General features: G+C 35.0%; 1 protein-coding gene across 1 annotated transcript in view; it reads left to right on the top strand.

Annotated features, from left to right (window-relative positions):
• Positions 1-3,292: 3,292 nt before the first annotated feature.
• The window catches only part of LOC118747995 (intraflagellar transport protein 88 homolog), a gene marked incomplete at both ends in the record, with an annotated part of 259,784 nt that continues 247,996 nt past the window's right edge, over positions 3,293-15,080 (top strand). Inside the window, 1 exon segment of the mRNA XM_036482255.1 lies at positions 3,293-3,492. Coding sequence (XP_036338148.1) covers positions 3,293-3,492 — 200 coding nt within the window.

Raw genomic sequence — 15,080 nt, 5'->3', positions numbered from 1 at the left:
CCTGTCATCGCAACTGACGGACGCTTTGGCTGTCCCGTCAGGACTTTTGGTTTTAGGTGCTCTAATTTGAAGCACACATTTCAGGATTTTAATTGAATTTTTATTGAAATTTCATTTTTTGGATTTTTATAATTTTTTGGAAATTTCTCTTATTGTTTTTTTTTGAGTAGAGGCTCAAAATGAAGCCTCTTTTTATTTTTTAAAATTATTTTTTGGTGCTCTATAGTGCGAAGCACACTGGCAGGATCGCCATGTAAAGAATAATATTTTTAATTTTAGTATAACCGCAAGTGTGAGCGGAGTAAATTGTATTGATCTTTATTTTGTCAGAAGTTGGGGAGAAGCGGTGACCATGCCGTTGATGACAAAGACTGCTTTGTCGGCAATCAGGCATTGGGTGGTCTTGGCATTGAAAGTGAAATGGTTTAAGTGGTAATGAACTGAAGTGACAAAGAATGCCATCAAGGTCTTTTGATAATGATATTTGATATTTATTTGTGCGAGTTGAATTGTGAAATGATTTGGGTTAGTTTGCTTCGACTTGTTTGTTCTTTAAAAGTCACACTGCATACTACACACTACAGCACATTTAAAACTCATTAGTGGTATTCACCAAAGTGAGCAAGTGGCCTGGCACTCTGGCAAAACAGCAGATGAGCTTAAGCAACGACTGTTGACAACAATTTTGTGAATACGACTATTGTAAACTGGTTTGAGATCGTTAATATAAAAATCGTTTTATACATACACTTGATTTATTAAGAAAATGATTCAAAATCAGTTTTACTTACTGACAAGGTTTAGTAACAAATTTGCCGAAAGTGTGAGCGTAAGTACTTACTCTACAAGCAAATAGTACGCTATACATCGAATACATATTGTGCATACAGAAAAATTACTAGGAAGTTAAAAACGTCATTTTTTATACAAAAAACGTCCAAACGTCAACAAGATACAAAGAACGTCCAAGTGACGTTAAAAACGGCAACCTGGCAACACTGGTGGTAATACTGACTTTGTGCACCAAACAAAGAGCGTAAATTTTCCTCATATACACAATAAGCCATCGTTCGGACTTTGCTCCGATAGGAGTAGATTTGTTCCGTTTTGTCGAAATAATTTGAAACCTAGTCCTCTACTCCGCTCAACTGAAAATCCGTTTTGTTGCATCAACGAATCTACTCTTCAAATAGAAAGGAGGTGGGGTTTTTAGTAGCAAACTAAAAGTTATATTTTACCTTTTTATCGACACGTTTGTTATATTAGTGAGCTACAGCACCATTGCAAATACACTTAAAGGCATTTTAACTTTAATGATAATTGCTGGCTAAGGCGCCTTTACACGGGTCGATTTTCTAGTAGATTTCTGTCGCTCAACCAAAATCGACCCGTGTAAATGACATCTCAACCGTAAAATGTAATTGCTTTGGCTAGTCGATTTTCCAGTCTACAGAAATCGACCCTTGTAAAGACAGCTTTAGCCCCTTATTTTGTCCCAGAATACCGTGATACGAGGAGAAATGAATTGTTTTTTATAAAGATAAGAAATGCACATCTACTACAAGAACTTGATTTTTACCCCCATTTTTGCAGCCCGAACCCAGCAAAAAGCGCTCGATGAAGGTAAGCTAGTAATCAGTATTGCTAAGGTTTTTTATTTAAAAAAAGCACCAAAACACTGAAAATAGCGAAATTTTCCCAAAAAAGCACCAAATTTGTATTGCTGTGTTAAATGGTATTTTTGCATATAAAGCTGTACCTGTGTTCAAATATTTTAAGTAATCACGCAATGTCACTTGAAAATTTTTCAATTTATGCGCAGTTAATTAATTTAATTAGCAAAATATTTTTTTATTCGTAAAACAATTTGCAAAACTTTACTTGGTTTCTCTAGCGGCTTTATTTTCATGCAATTGCTTACCTTTGTACAAATGCGCACACCCAGCTAATTAGCAGAATATTCTATGAATTCCGTGATAAAGACTCTGTGGAAATATTGCGTTTGTTTTATCTGGGCGCATATTATCCTGAGGAGAAGCTCGGCCAAACACTAACATATCTGTAAGTGAACGGATAAAGTTTGAATTTTTTTGTAGTTCTGACTAATGATATACTACTTCAAATCGTTATATCTCGGGTTCTTAACATCGTTTTAAAGCGGGCTTACATTTCTATATACAAGATGGTAAAGATTGTCCTAAAGCTAACTCATCTATTAACAGTTGACCACTTTGAAGTAGATTTACATAGTGAAGACCAGTAAATTAGGGATTTAAAATTACGCCATCGTAATCCTTGTTTAATTCTCTATAAAAAACATGTTTCAAAAAATTGGGCGTTGTCAAGAACTATTTTAAAAATATTTTTTTTATGACGAGATGCTTTTTTTTTGTGAGTCAACAATTTTTTGTAATTTGTTTTCGAAAACTTTTGATGAGATATATTTAGCAAGGTGTTAAACATCGTGAACTGTTGATATTTTTATGAGAAATAGCGACATTTTTCGTATTATGTCGTTGTTCATCACATAGTTACAGTAAGGAAATTAGTAATTTTTTATACGATATTTTTCGTTTTGTGCCGTTGTTCAGTAGTACTAGTGGAGTTCTTTTAGTTTAGCTACTTAGGAGTTCTTACTTATTTCGTATTTTTTCAGTCGAACCCTTACTAAATCTTTAGAAAAAGACATAATTTGAAAGCTTACAAGTTTTCCCTACAGAGTTACTGCAATAATAATATTGCTAAATTACGAAACACAAAATCTTTAATTGGTTTCACCGAAAAATATGAAATTTTTAATTGTGTCGATATTGCAGAGGACCATCGATATGTACATATACCTAGAGTGAAATGGATATTATCAATATAAAACTATGAACTCTTCATAGACTATTCCACTAGCCTAAAACTTAAAAAAAAATATTTTAACACAGAAATTAAAATAAAGGACTTTAATTATATTTACCTACACATAAAAGTCTTAAGGTGGCTTTTTTCAACGATAATTAAATTATCCGTCATACATGGACTTTTATTTTAGGACAGAAAAATAAAAGTCCTAGTATAACTGTCACGAAAAGCAGAAGAAATATCTATCAGAAAAATATTTTTATTTATGGTTAAAAAAATAAAAGTCATAAAATAACACATTAGTTGAATTTAATTGTATAGGTTAAAAATTAATTTGTTTCTTTTGACTTTTTGGTAAAAAAGTAATAAAGTAACAATCTGAAGATAGTTTTATGGAAACGACTCATAACTGTTACAGTCCCTGGTAAATCTTTCATTTCAGGTTATAACTGGTGTGTTGAAGTCATTAAAACCTCTAATTTGGCTTGGTTGGCCAATGAACTGGAATTGAATAAAGCCTTGGTTTACTTGAGACAGAATGATGTCAGTCAAGCGATTGAAACGTTACAAGTGCACAACAATAAATCCGAAGAATCTTTGACGGCAAGTGCCCTTATAAACCTATCATTCATCTACATAAATGTGAGTAATTTTTTTTATATAAAGTATTTAGTTATATGTATCTTTTTGTAAGCTCAAAACAAATCGTAAACATTAGTTAGAAACTGTTGGTGCCGTTTTCACAGTGGGGGGTTAACTCAAATTCGGCAGTTAACTTTAAATTTTTGTACTGAAAACCTATAGTTAACTGCCGAAAGAGAGTTAACTCGTCACTGTAAAAACGGTCTTTAACAGGTTCGACCGCAAGAAGTTGACGGGAGGTATGTGGGAGGGGTGTTTGGGGGTTTAAACCTCCCTGTGGGAAGGAAATACGCATAACAATTTGCCATCATTTAGTTTAAGATAATAATGGTAAAAAATATTTTAAGATCTCAACAATTTATATTGAACTTGAGGCCGTTTCTAATGGTCCATACCCCAGTGACCGCGGTGAAGAAGTCTGATGAGGAGATGTGGTGATAGTGGCTATGGGTAAATTATTGTTGTTTTTCCACAATATTTTTCCATTAAAAACGGATTCAAGTTCAATAAAAATTGTTTAGTATAATTGCTAAAATGCCATAAATACCAAAAACAAATTTTAAGATATCCGTAAACATTTTGTATTGAAATATCCTAATCGTGACAACATTGTTTTTCCTTGCAATTAAAGGAACGAAGTTTATTGTAGATTCCGCGGCTAATGGGTACTACCTATTTAAAAAAAAAAAAACGAGACTCATTTAAGTTCAAATGAACTCTGTGAAGGGAAACCAATAAATATATAAAAAAATTGCATTCAAATATTCTGTTTTAAAAGATATGAGTTGGATTTTGACCCCTTTCGATGAATGAATGATTGCGTGCACTTTATAAAACTTCAGTTTTACGAAACATACGTTTTATATCAAATCCCATATTTGAACGTTACACGGTTTTGGTATAAAAATGCATTATTTTTAATTTTCTATGCTTATTATTTATTTTTTGAAACGTGCAAAATTAAAAAATTACACTAGCGAGTATTGTAGTTTATTTTATTATTTTTATAATTTTCAGGAATCATATTTTTGTACAATAATTCAATGTACAGTTGGTGTACCACAATAACCAATGTCAATGACACTTCTTTTTGCAACGTTCAAAAATTTCCTACAGGGTTCGTATTTGCACACACATGCTCTGCTCACACACACGCCATAAACACATTCAACTTGCACTCACTGCTCATACATATGTGTGTGCATAAGTGGAAAACAAACTCTACTCACAGAAAAGTGTGTGCTGTTTGTTATTAAGCACATGCACATGTGTGTGAGCCGATTTTTGTACAAATTTCAGCCCATGCACATGCACATAATATATTTTTAAAAGAATTTGTTTATCCCACTAGAACTTGAAGGGAGATCTCCCTATGTGAGGAAGAAAAGAGTACTCCCCTTAACCTGATTTCTGAGCAATAAGAGAGATTTGTCGATTTTGTATTCCTTTATTACTCGTTTAGGAGTCAAATAAGAGATCTCCTAAGCGAGCGACGAAATAATGCTCCCTGAGGCATGATTTGGGAGCAGTAAACGAGATTTCTTGGTTTTTTACTCCTGTATTGCTCGCTTAGGAGCTTAGTGAGAGATCTCCTAAGCGAGCAATTAAAGAATGCTCCCTGAGGCATGATTTGGGAGCAATAAGCGAGATTTGTCGGTTTTGTACTCCGTTATTACTCGCTTAGGAGCAAAAAGTGATGTCTCCTAAGCGAGAAATCCAAGAGTATTCTTTTTGATTGATAGGAGAGCAATACGCACCTCACTCAAAAGAAATTTGTGTTTTCGAAAGAATTTATCATACAAAAAAAAACAACAGAAAATATTTCTTATAGAAGCATAAGGAGGACACAATAATTTAATTTGGATTGCACACAGATTTTGATAAAAGTCCGTTGGTATGTACTTCAACTTTTGTTTAAATATATTAAGTATGTATTGTATTACTTATAAATGCACCGTTATATACTTTTCAGATTGCGCAAATTAATGTCAGCATTTAAGTGTTACCCCGGGGTTTAAACATCGCATGGGTGACAAAGATGTCAGATAAGCAAAGTCACCTTCACAATTTCCCCGCTTGGTGGATTCCTGGACAGGCAAGCATCCTTGACACCCAGGAAATCATATAGGAGTACATACTTATATGTTCATATAGGTGCATATAATTCAAATCTTATCTTACCGTTTTATTATTATGTTTTAATTTCATATGATTTCTCTGCAATATAATTCTAAATTTAAGCAATTATGTAAGACGTATCATTTATGTTTTATTTTTAAGATCTTGTAATATTGCACAAATGCACGTGATTAAAAAGTTAAATAAAAAAATTTAATAAATAGCAAAATCTATTTGGCTAATGTAAAATGCTCGTTATCATTGCACTCTTATTACTCCTACAGGAGGCTTTCGGGATATCTCTAATGGGAGCACTCCTTTATTGCTCGTTCGGGAGGAATATGGGATGTTTTCTATGTGCACTCCCTTGTTGTCGTTTTGGGAGGTTTCTGGGAGGTAACTATGGGAGTACTCCCGTATTGCTCTATTAGGAGGTTTGTGGGATGATAATTCTGTGTGTGCTCCCCGATTGCTCGTTTAGGAGGTAAAAGGGATTACTCCCCCTCCTAGGACATCCAATGTTAAAGGGAGTATACAAAATTACATGCTTATACACAGAAGCATAGGGAGCAATGGGGAGTATTCGTATACTCCCAAGGGAGTACTCACCGAGCAATCGTACGATGCTCCCAAGTTCTACTGGCATTAAACGTTATTTTTTGAAAGACAATTCAATAAAAAGTGAGATGTTGTTTGTTTTTTATATTACAGAGAACATATTAAAAAATTATTGTAAGATTTGAGTTAGAATTCGAAGTGTATAAGCAAGGCGAATTAATATAAGGTGATAGCAGGCATCGACTCGGACCACTATCTTGTTGCAGCCAAAATACGCACCCGCCTCTGTGCAGCAAAAAATGTGCGCCCAAATATGCAAGGAAAGCTTAACGTCGAAAAGCTGCAATCACAACAGACAGCCAGCGCTTTCGCTACTCGACTCTCACACCTGCTCTCAGAGAGCACTCTTCAACAAACCGACATATGCGAGCAGTGGAACCACATTTCCAGCTCATTAAGTACCGCCGCCGAAGAAGTAGTCGGATTTCAGCGAGCCCGAAAGAACAACTGGTACGATGAGGAGTGTCAGGAAGCTGCAGAGAAAAAATATGCCGCCTACACGGCCACGCTGCGATCGGGCGCAACGCGCGCTATGTGGGACCGCTATAGTGAGTTCGAAGAGCTTGAAATGCTGGCCGACAGGAGGAATGCCCGAAAATTTTACCAGAGAGTTAGGCGACTTACGGAAGGTTTAAAGACCGGGGCGCACTCCTGTAAGAACAATAATGGCGACCTAGTAACTGATGTCCAGAGCGTACTTAAATTATGGAGGGAACACTTTTCCGCCCTACTAAATGGCAGCAGCACAGAAAGTTGTGGAGAAGAAGAATCCGAGCCCGCAGTCGATGATGACGGAGTCGACGTTCCACCGCCTGACTATGACGAAGTACGTATAGCAATAACGCGGCTGAAAAACAACAAAGCCGCTGGAGCTGCCAGCCTGCCAGCTGAGCTATTCAAGTACGGCGGCGAGGAGTTGATAAGGTGCATGCATCAACTCTTGTGCAGAATATGGTCAGATGAACGCATGCCCGACGACTGGAATTTAAGTGTGCTCTGCCGAATCCACAAGAAAGGTGACCCCGCCATACGCGCCAACTACCGCGGGATCAGCCTTCTAAGCATAGGTTACAAGGTCTTATCGAGCGTATTGTGTGAAAGACTGAAGCCCACCGTCAATGAACTGATTGGGCCTTATCAGTGTGGCTTTAGACCTGGCAAATCCACCATAGACCAGGTATTCACAATACGCCAAATCTTGGAAAAGACCCGCGAGAAAAGAATCGACACTCACCACCTATTTGTCGACTTTAAAGCCGCTTTTGACAGCACTAAAAGGAGTTGCCTATACGCCGCTATGTCTGAATTTGGCATCCCCTCAAAACTCATACGGCTGTGTAAAATGACGTTGAGCAATACCACCAGCTCCGTCAGAATTGGAAAAGACCTCTCCGAGCCGTTCGCCACAAAACGGGGTTTCAGACAGGGCGACTCCCTTTCATGTGACTTCTTTAATCTGATGTTGGAGAAGATAATAAGAGCTGCAGAACTGAACCGCTCAGGAACAATTTACTACAAGAGCGTGCAATTGCTGGCTTATGCCGATGACATCGACATCATCGGTAACAAAAACCGCGAAGTCTGTTCTGCCTTTTCCAAGTTGGATAGGGAAGCAAAGCGCATGGGTCTGGTGGTAAACGAGGACAAGACGAAGTATCTCCTGTCATCAAACAAACAGTCAGCACATTCGCGCCTTGGCACCCACGTCGCTGTTGACAGTTACAATTTCGAGAAAGTAGAGAATTTCGTTTACTTGGGAACCAGCATTAACACCGATAATAATGTCAGCATTGAAATCCAACGTAGAATCACTCTTGCCAACAAGTGCTACTTTGGACTGAGTAGGCAATTCAGGAGTAAAGTCCTCTCTCGACGTACGAAAACCACGCTCTATAAGTCACTCATCATGCCCGTGCTGGTATATGGCGCAGAAGCATGGACAATGACAACATCCGATGAGGCGGCTCTTGGGGTGTTTGAGAGAAAGATTTTGCGGAAGATTTACGGTCCTTTACGCGTTGGCGACGGCGAGTACCGCAGACGATGGAACGATGAGCTGTATGAGCTTTACAACGATATGGACAGAGTGCAGCGAATTAAAATACAGCGGCTCCGCTGGCTTGGTCATGTCGTTCGAATGGACACCGACGCTCCAGCTCTGAAAGTATTCAACTCGGAACCCGCTGGTGGTAGCAGAGGAAGAGGGAGGCCCCCACTGCGATGGAAAGATCAGGTGGAGAAGGACTTGGCTTCACTTGGCGTTTCCAATTGGCGTCAGTTGGCACAGAGGAGAAACGACTGGCGTGCTTTGCTGAACTCGGCCAAAATCGCTTAGGCGGTTACAGCGCCAAAAAAGAAGAAGAAGAAGAAGATAGCAGGCGTACAAAAACAAATATTTACATGTATTTTGTTTTTGCTTTGGCGCCATAAACTGTCAAAATCTGTAAGAGTGTGTGTAGAAATTCAAACAAAATTTTTCAATTTGATATCAGAAGCCGTGCGGCGAAACACATACACAAAATCAGCCGAGCTAGTAACACCACCTTATATAAATTCGCCTTGTGTATAAGTTTCTCTACGCATAGCACACACATGTGCGTGTGCTTTACATTAATAATAAAATTATAGTTTAAAAAACTAAAACCTCCCTATTATAATTGCCATTCGTACTGTCATCAGGTATGTAACTTGAGAATAGAAATCGCTGCATCTTTTAGGCGCATCAATATTACATAGTTACATCCCGAACTAATAAAAGGAAGGTAAAAATAAAGTACACACATGTGCCCGTGCTTTCTACCAAACGGCACACACATGTGATGTGAGCAAGTTTTTAATTTTTTATATGCACAGCACACGTATGTGAGCGTAAAATGTTAGGATGTGCTGCACATGTGTGTGCAAATACGAACCCTGATTTCCTACCTTAAAAAAAAAAGAATAAAAATAAAAGTTTATAACAAATAACTAAGTGGTTATCAAGTCAAGGTGCAGGATGGTATATTCAGAGATACATAGTAGTTGAGAGTTCTAGCTTTAATTAGGGATGCAACATCGCTCTTAAAAACATCTATGTTCCCGCAACAAACATCGATGTTAAAAAATATCGGTTATAAAAACGATACATCGATGTTTTAATATCTCATCTACTACACGTTCTAAAATGCAGCGTGAAATATTTTTCAAGCTCGAAAGAATTAGCAAAAGCCGCAAAAAAAAAATATCATTAAAAATCTAAGCGATTTTTAGCCGCTTAAAACGTGCACCTGTTTTATTAGATTTACATACATATCCAGAATTTTTTAAAATATTCGGGCTATAAACTTCAAAATTTAGATGAAATTTTCTTGAATTTTTCTAAGTTCTGGTTACGGAGTGAACCATATTTTTATAAAAAAAAATAACAAAAAAGTTTAACTTAAACAAGTAAGAAAGTCTAAGTTCGGGTGGAGCCGAACAAGTATTAAATATATGTTTTTTTCACCTTTCCAAAACCTACCGCTAGATGGTAAGACGGGTTGTATCAATTTTGAGTAAATTAGCGTCCTTAAATTTCGAAATATTGCAGTTTCAAGCATTTCTGAAATTTACCGTTATATGAAAAGCGGCCGTAATTTTAGTCCGATTTCAATAATTTTCAACGTTTTGCTTTTACGGAGCAAGCACAATCAAAATATCGAGTTTGGTACAAATTGGTAGAACGGTTACCGATATACATATATGTGATAATAAGTTTTATCATAAACGTATTTCTTGGTAAAGAATTGTTGCAAGCATCAATTTTGAATACATTAGCTTTAATATTTACTGATTTATCGAAGATTTTGTATTTCTCTAAATTACCGTTATATAGGATGTGGGCGTGGTTATTGTTCGATTTTTTAAATTTTCGGCCGTTTAGTATGCTGTATCAAGGCCAACAACTGTGCCAAGTTTGGAAGAAATTGGTTCAGCGGTTACCAAGATATACACATGTAACTATAAGTGGGCGTGGCTACGCCCATTTTCCCAAAATTTATAATATTCTTCTTTTGTTTTGTCTGAAAATTATTGGAAATATGAATTTTGAGTGAATTATCTTCAGTAGTTAGTAAAATATCGCAGTTTTCGTACTTCTGGAAATTACCGTTATATGGGAAGTGGGCGTGGTTACAGTCCGATTTCGCCCGTTTGCAATACCAACCTACCTTGGATTAACGGAAACCTACATACCAAATTTCGTTGAGATCTCTCAATTTTTGCTCGAGTTATCGTGTACACGGACGGACGGACAGATGGACAGACGGACGGACAGAAAGACATGGCTTAATCGATTTCTCTATTCATTCTGAGCATTTATGTATACATTTGTCTATATCTATCTCGATTCGTTTTGGCTGTTACAAACAACCGTTATGTGAACAAAATTAATATACCCTTGTGCACAAGTGCGCTCGGGTATAAAAACGACAAATATTTAACAAAAATCAGCATGCACTCACGTTTGATCGCCAGTGTATGTATGTTCATATAGAAACTTCCTCCAAGCAGCATATTTCAATACAAGTATAAGTATGTTGCTATAATTATAATGTATCTTAAATATGTAAATCTTATTTATTTAAATATGAATAAACATTTGGAATGAGTTCAGAAAAGAAGCTTTAATAATCTAGACCTCAAAAGCATGCTTCTATCCTGAATGATGGTTGCACCAGCTTCCGAGAAAAAGCGCTCGCTTGCCACTAGTCGTTCGGCATAATACGAACGGAGTGGGTGAACGATGTCGAAGTTTTTCACTTTCCTATGTTTTAAAAAAATCTAGGCATCGTTAGCATCCCTAGCTTTAATATAAGCCATGGAGGTTCTATCACCTTTTGTTTCTTTGCCAGAGCTTCTACTTAAATATTGCAAATAGCGTGATTTTTTCACACTTTGACCTCGTTTTTCTGCAGCTGGTTAAAACTTTATGCTTACGGATTCGTAATCAGTACAGCTTTAACATTTCCCGTCCCCTGTTTAGTTATAAGTAGTTTTGCAAAATAATTCAGTGAATATCATCATACATTTGTAGGCATGGGCCGAGAACGAACTCACAGTGGGCTAGCTTTTCTCAATATTCATCGCAATATGGATGTTAATGTTCACTCAGTATTAACGCTCTCCTACTGACGTCACCGAAATTTCCCTATTTTAATGACGAGTATTCTTTCAGACACCAATTTTCCAGATCAAAATGTATATATTAGATATATATTAATAAACTTTCTTTTGATTTGAACTGGAAATTTAATCAATATTTTAAGTACTCATTAATAAAATAGTCTTCTAAATAAACTATATCACTCCTTTAATAATATAGAGATGTAATTCAAAATACACGTTTTTGGAGATTTTACCATACATTTAGTAAACTTGATTAGGAGAATATGTTCAGCCTAACAGATAACTAAACTTTTCAAAAAATGCCTAAGATTGAAATAAGTCTGTATATTATTAAACCTGTGATCAATGTTATTTAAGCTCTGGAAACATGTTGTTCCTTCGGAGTCTGTCAGACTACCACGTCAGTCGGAAAGGGTTAAAAGAATTTTTATTTATACCTCAATGAATTGCATGTGACTTTTCTTTGAGTTGTGCTGAATTATATCCACAATTAAATACAATATGCTGCATACTCTAAATAAAACAATGATATTCTTGGTTGTTACTAGTGACTTTACTTAAACCGCCCCCAAAGAGAAATCCTGCGGCCGGCCCTAGTTCTTAAAGATTTTGTAACGAAAAAATCTCAGTTATACATATAGATATCTATTAAACTGGTCCAAAAAGTTAAAGTTATTTTTTCATATAATTTTCATTTTGTTTGTTTTTTCTTAAAAACTATCTAAATGAAATTTTATGTAATTCGGAGCACAGCAACCCCCGCTGACTTGCAGTCAAAGTTATCAGAATAATCTTTGTGCAGTTCGCGTGCTTTGTTAACTTACTAATTTTACTTCAATATAACGCGGTATTACTATACTCCCTACAGTAAATATTAGCGCATAATATTTAGTAAATCAGCATTTTTAGTTTGTTACAAGGTAGTCAGGACTTTTTCCAAAGGACTATATATTATAATATATTTTCAAAACTTTATAAAAAATATGGATATATGGGCAATTCTCAATTAGTTCGAACTTTCGAATGACTCGACAGTTTTTATTCGAACACATTATTTTCGCTGGTATTAACAAACATCAGGTTACATCACGGTTGCCATCCGTCCCGTTTTCGGCGTGACTGTCCCTGATTTTAGAGCTATGTCCCGGTCCCGGTACAACACATGCGGGGACGCAAAGTTTCCCAGTTTTAGGAAAGAAAAAATGTTAGACATCTCGTTGTAAAAAAATTTGAACTCTTAAAATATGTACATTAGGGTGGTCAAATTGTTCGGACAAAAGTTTTTCGATGAATCGCATGGTATTTCTAAAGACAATTCTAAGAGAAATTGTAGAAGAAACTACAAGTCGAAAATGAGTTTCTAGCCTGCGCATTTTTAAAAGAAAAATTTACTTGTTCTCAAAATTTTATTTTTTGTTTAATGCCGATTTTGCAAAGTGATCACCTTTTGTTACAACTATGTAATAGATACAAGATGGCTATATTTTGGGTTATAACATTTTTAGTTGATTTACCATATTTACCGTCCAAAATCCGTGTCAAAATTATAGACGCACCACATAATGACAAGTTTTAACAATATATTTTTTTATCATTTAATTTTAGTTATTTTTTTCTCTACAGATATGGTTTACTCTTTAAAAAAATCGTATAAACCTAAGTTTCAAACTTTGTGCAATATTATAAAAAATAACAAACTTTTGTAAAAATTAAAACCTTTTTAGAAGATTTTGAGTATACAGTTTCGTGGTATATTTAATTTTGTTTATTAAAACAAAGTGCAATTAGCTAAGATTTAACGTCAATTTTTATAATTTTTTTGTTGAAAAGAAGTAATTTTTGTATGGAAGAGGCACTGTCGCAAAAAAAATGGCAAAAATCAACGGTAAGTCCTAGACGCCGAGGTTTTCGAATCCAATTTTTGTTCTTAAAATACAATACCCGTTTCGTTTTAATGTTTTCAATCTTCTAAGTTAAAAATCCACAAAACAGATGTATTTCGCTACCTAAAGGTGAAAACGTGTCAAGTCCACTTTATTCAAAATTTAGTTTTTGATGCAGAATGGCATATAACGCGAAAATACATCGATTTTTAGTCTCTCGTGAACAACTTAAAAAATGGACTTGGCACATTTTCACCTTTAGTTAACGATTTGTTTTTTAAAAATGGTTTATACAAATAAAAGAAATTTAAGAAACTTAAATACGGACATTTTGTATGCAAAAGTTTTAAGAAAAGGTCAAAAAACTAATATCCTAGCCATGGTTTCTTCTATAATCTCGCTTAGAATTATCTGCAGAATCAGGAAATACCATGCGATTTATTAAAATCAATATTGACTCAGCCTAATGTACGAACATTCATATACTTACATATGTATATTTTACATTTGCTATTTAATCGACAAGTACCAGGTTGACCGAGCTTTGCCCGGAGTGCATATACATTTTAAAGATTTCAAGATTTGGATAATTTTGGAAATAAACAAAAAAAGGATTTCGATATATATTAAGTAAATTCCTTACTCTAAAATTTAGGTGGTAAGCGTATATGTACTGTGCACATTAAAAATGTTGATTGAAATTAACAAAATAAAAATTTGTAATACATAGAAGCGTGGCAACCCTGATGAAAATATTTTCTGACAAAAGTTCTCAACAATACCTTTCTTTTGATATCCATATTGCGATGTTTTAGATAAATTGTGTAGAATCGAAAATAAGTGGCAACCTTACACTAATATCCCCAGAGATAACATTTTGTATATAGGGAAAGCATTGTTTAAGAACACTCTCTTGGTACCAATAAATAGTAATATTTAACCTTTTTTTTCTAAACAAAAAATTAAATAAAAATGCGATTCAAAATAGGTGGCAACCTTAAAAAAATATTTTTAAATTAGGGTCCTTTAAAATACCTTCCATTTTATACCCATATTATGATGTTTTAATTAATTTGTAACTAATTTCGAATAGGTGGCAACCTTATACAAGACTTCTCGGAGATAATGCCTATTCAGATAACCATAAAATCCTAAACATTATCTGTGTACAAAATTTCATCAAAATCGTTAGAGCCGTTTCCGAGAACCCTATGGATATACATATATATATATACAAGAATTGCTCGTTTAATGTAGTAAGATAAAGTCCAAAATTTTAGTGACGAATGGATTTTAAACAAAGAATTCAAGCCGTGGCTGCTTAAACAAGACGAGTGCACAAAGTATGTTCGACAATTTTTTGTTTAAAAAAATCTGCCAAAAATCAACGCGATTTTTTACCTACTTCAAACTGGCACTTATTTAGTTATACAACAATGTCAACTTGTAGTCAAATTTATTGAATTTGCTGAGTTTTGCACGAAGTTTAGATACATTTTCATGGTTTTGTTGTAATATGAGCTATGTTTTTATAAAAAAAAAATAGCCACAAAATTTAAGTAAAAAGTTACATATGTACATTGTGAAAAATTCCCCGTGCCAAATACACATGTATATAGAGATTTATAATTTATAATTTGGTGTGATTTTATTTCAATTTTAATTTATATTTTCAATTATTAAAAAGTATTGACATCGAAATTTTGCATTATGGAAGCTTTTATCTATGAAATTTTATATTGCTTTCTTCTTTTAATTAGAAAAAATTCAAAAATACAGCATTGAAATTGATGTCCCGGTTTAAAGAATGCAAAAGTTGGCAAC

The sequence above is a fragment of the Rhagoletis pomonella genome, unplaced genomic scaffold (assembly GCF_013731165.1).
Source record: "Rhagoletis pomonella isolate Grant_MI unplaced genomic scaffold, Rhpom_1.0 Rhpom_scaffold_00001, whole genome shotgun sequence".
NCBI classification, from domain to species: Eukaryota; Metazoa; Arthropoda; class Insecta; order Diptera; family Tephritidae; genus Rhagoletis; species Rhagoletis pomonella.
The sequence above is the reverse complement of the archived record's forward strand: the minus strand, read 5'-3'. Positions and strand labels throughout refer to the sequence as shown.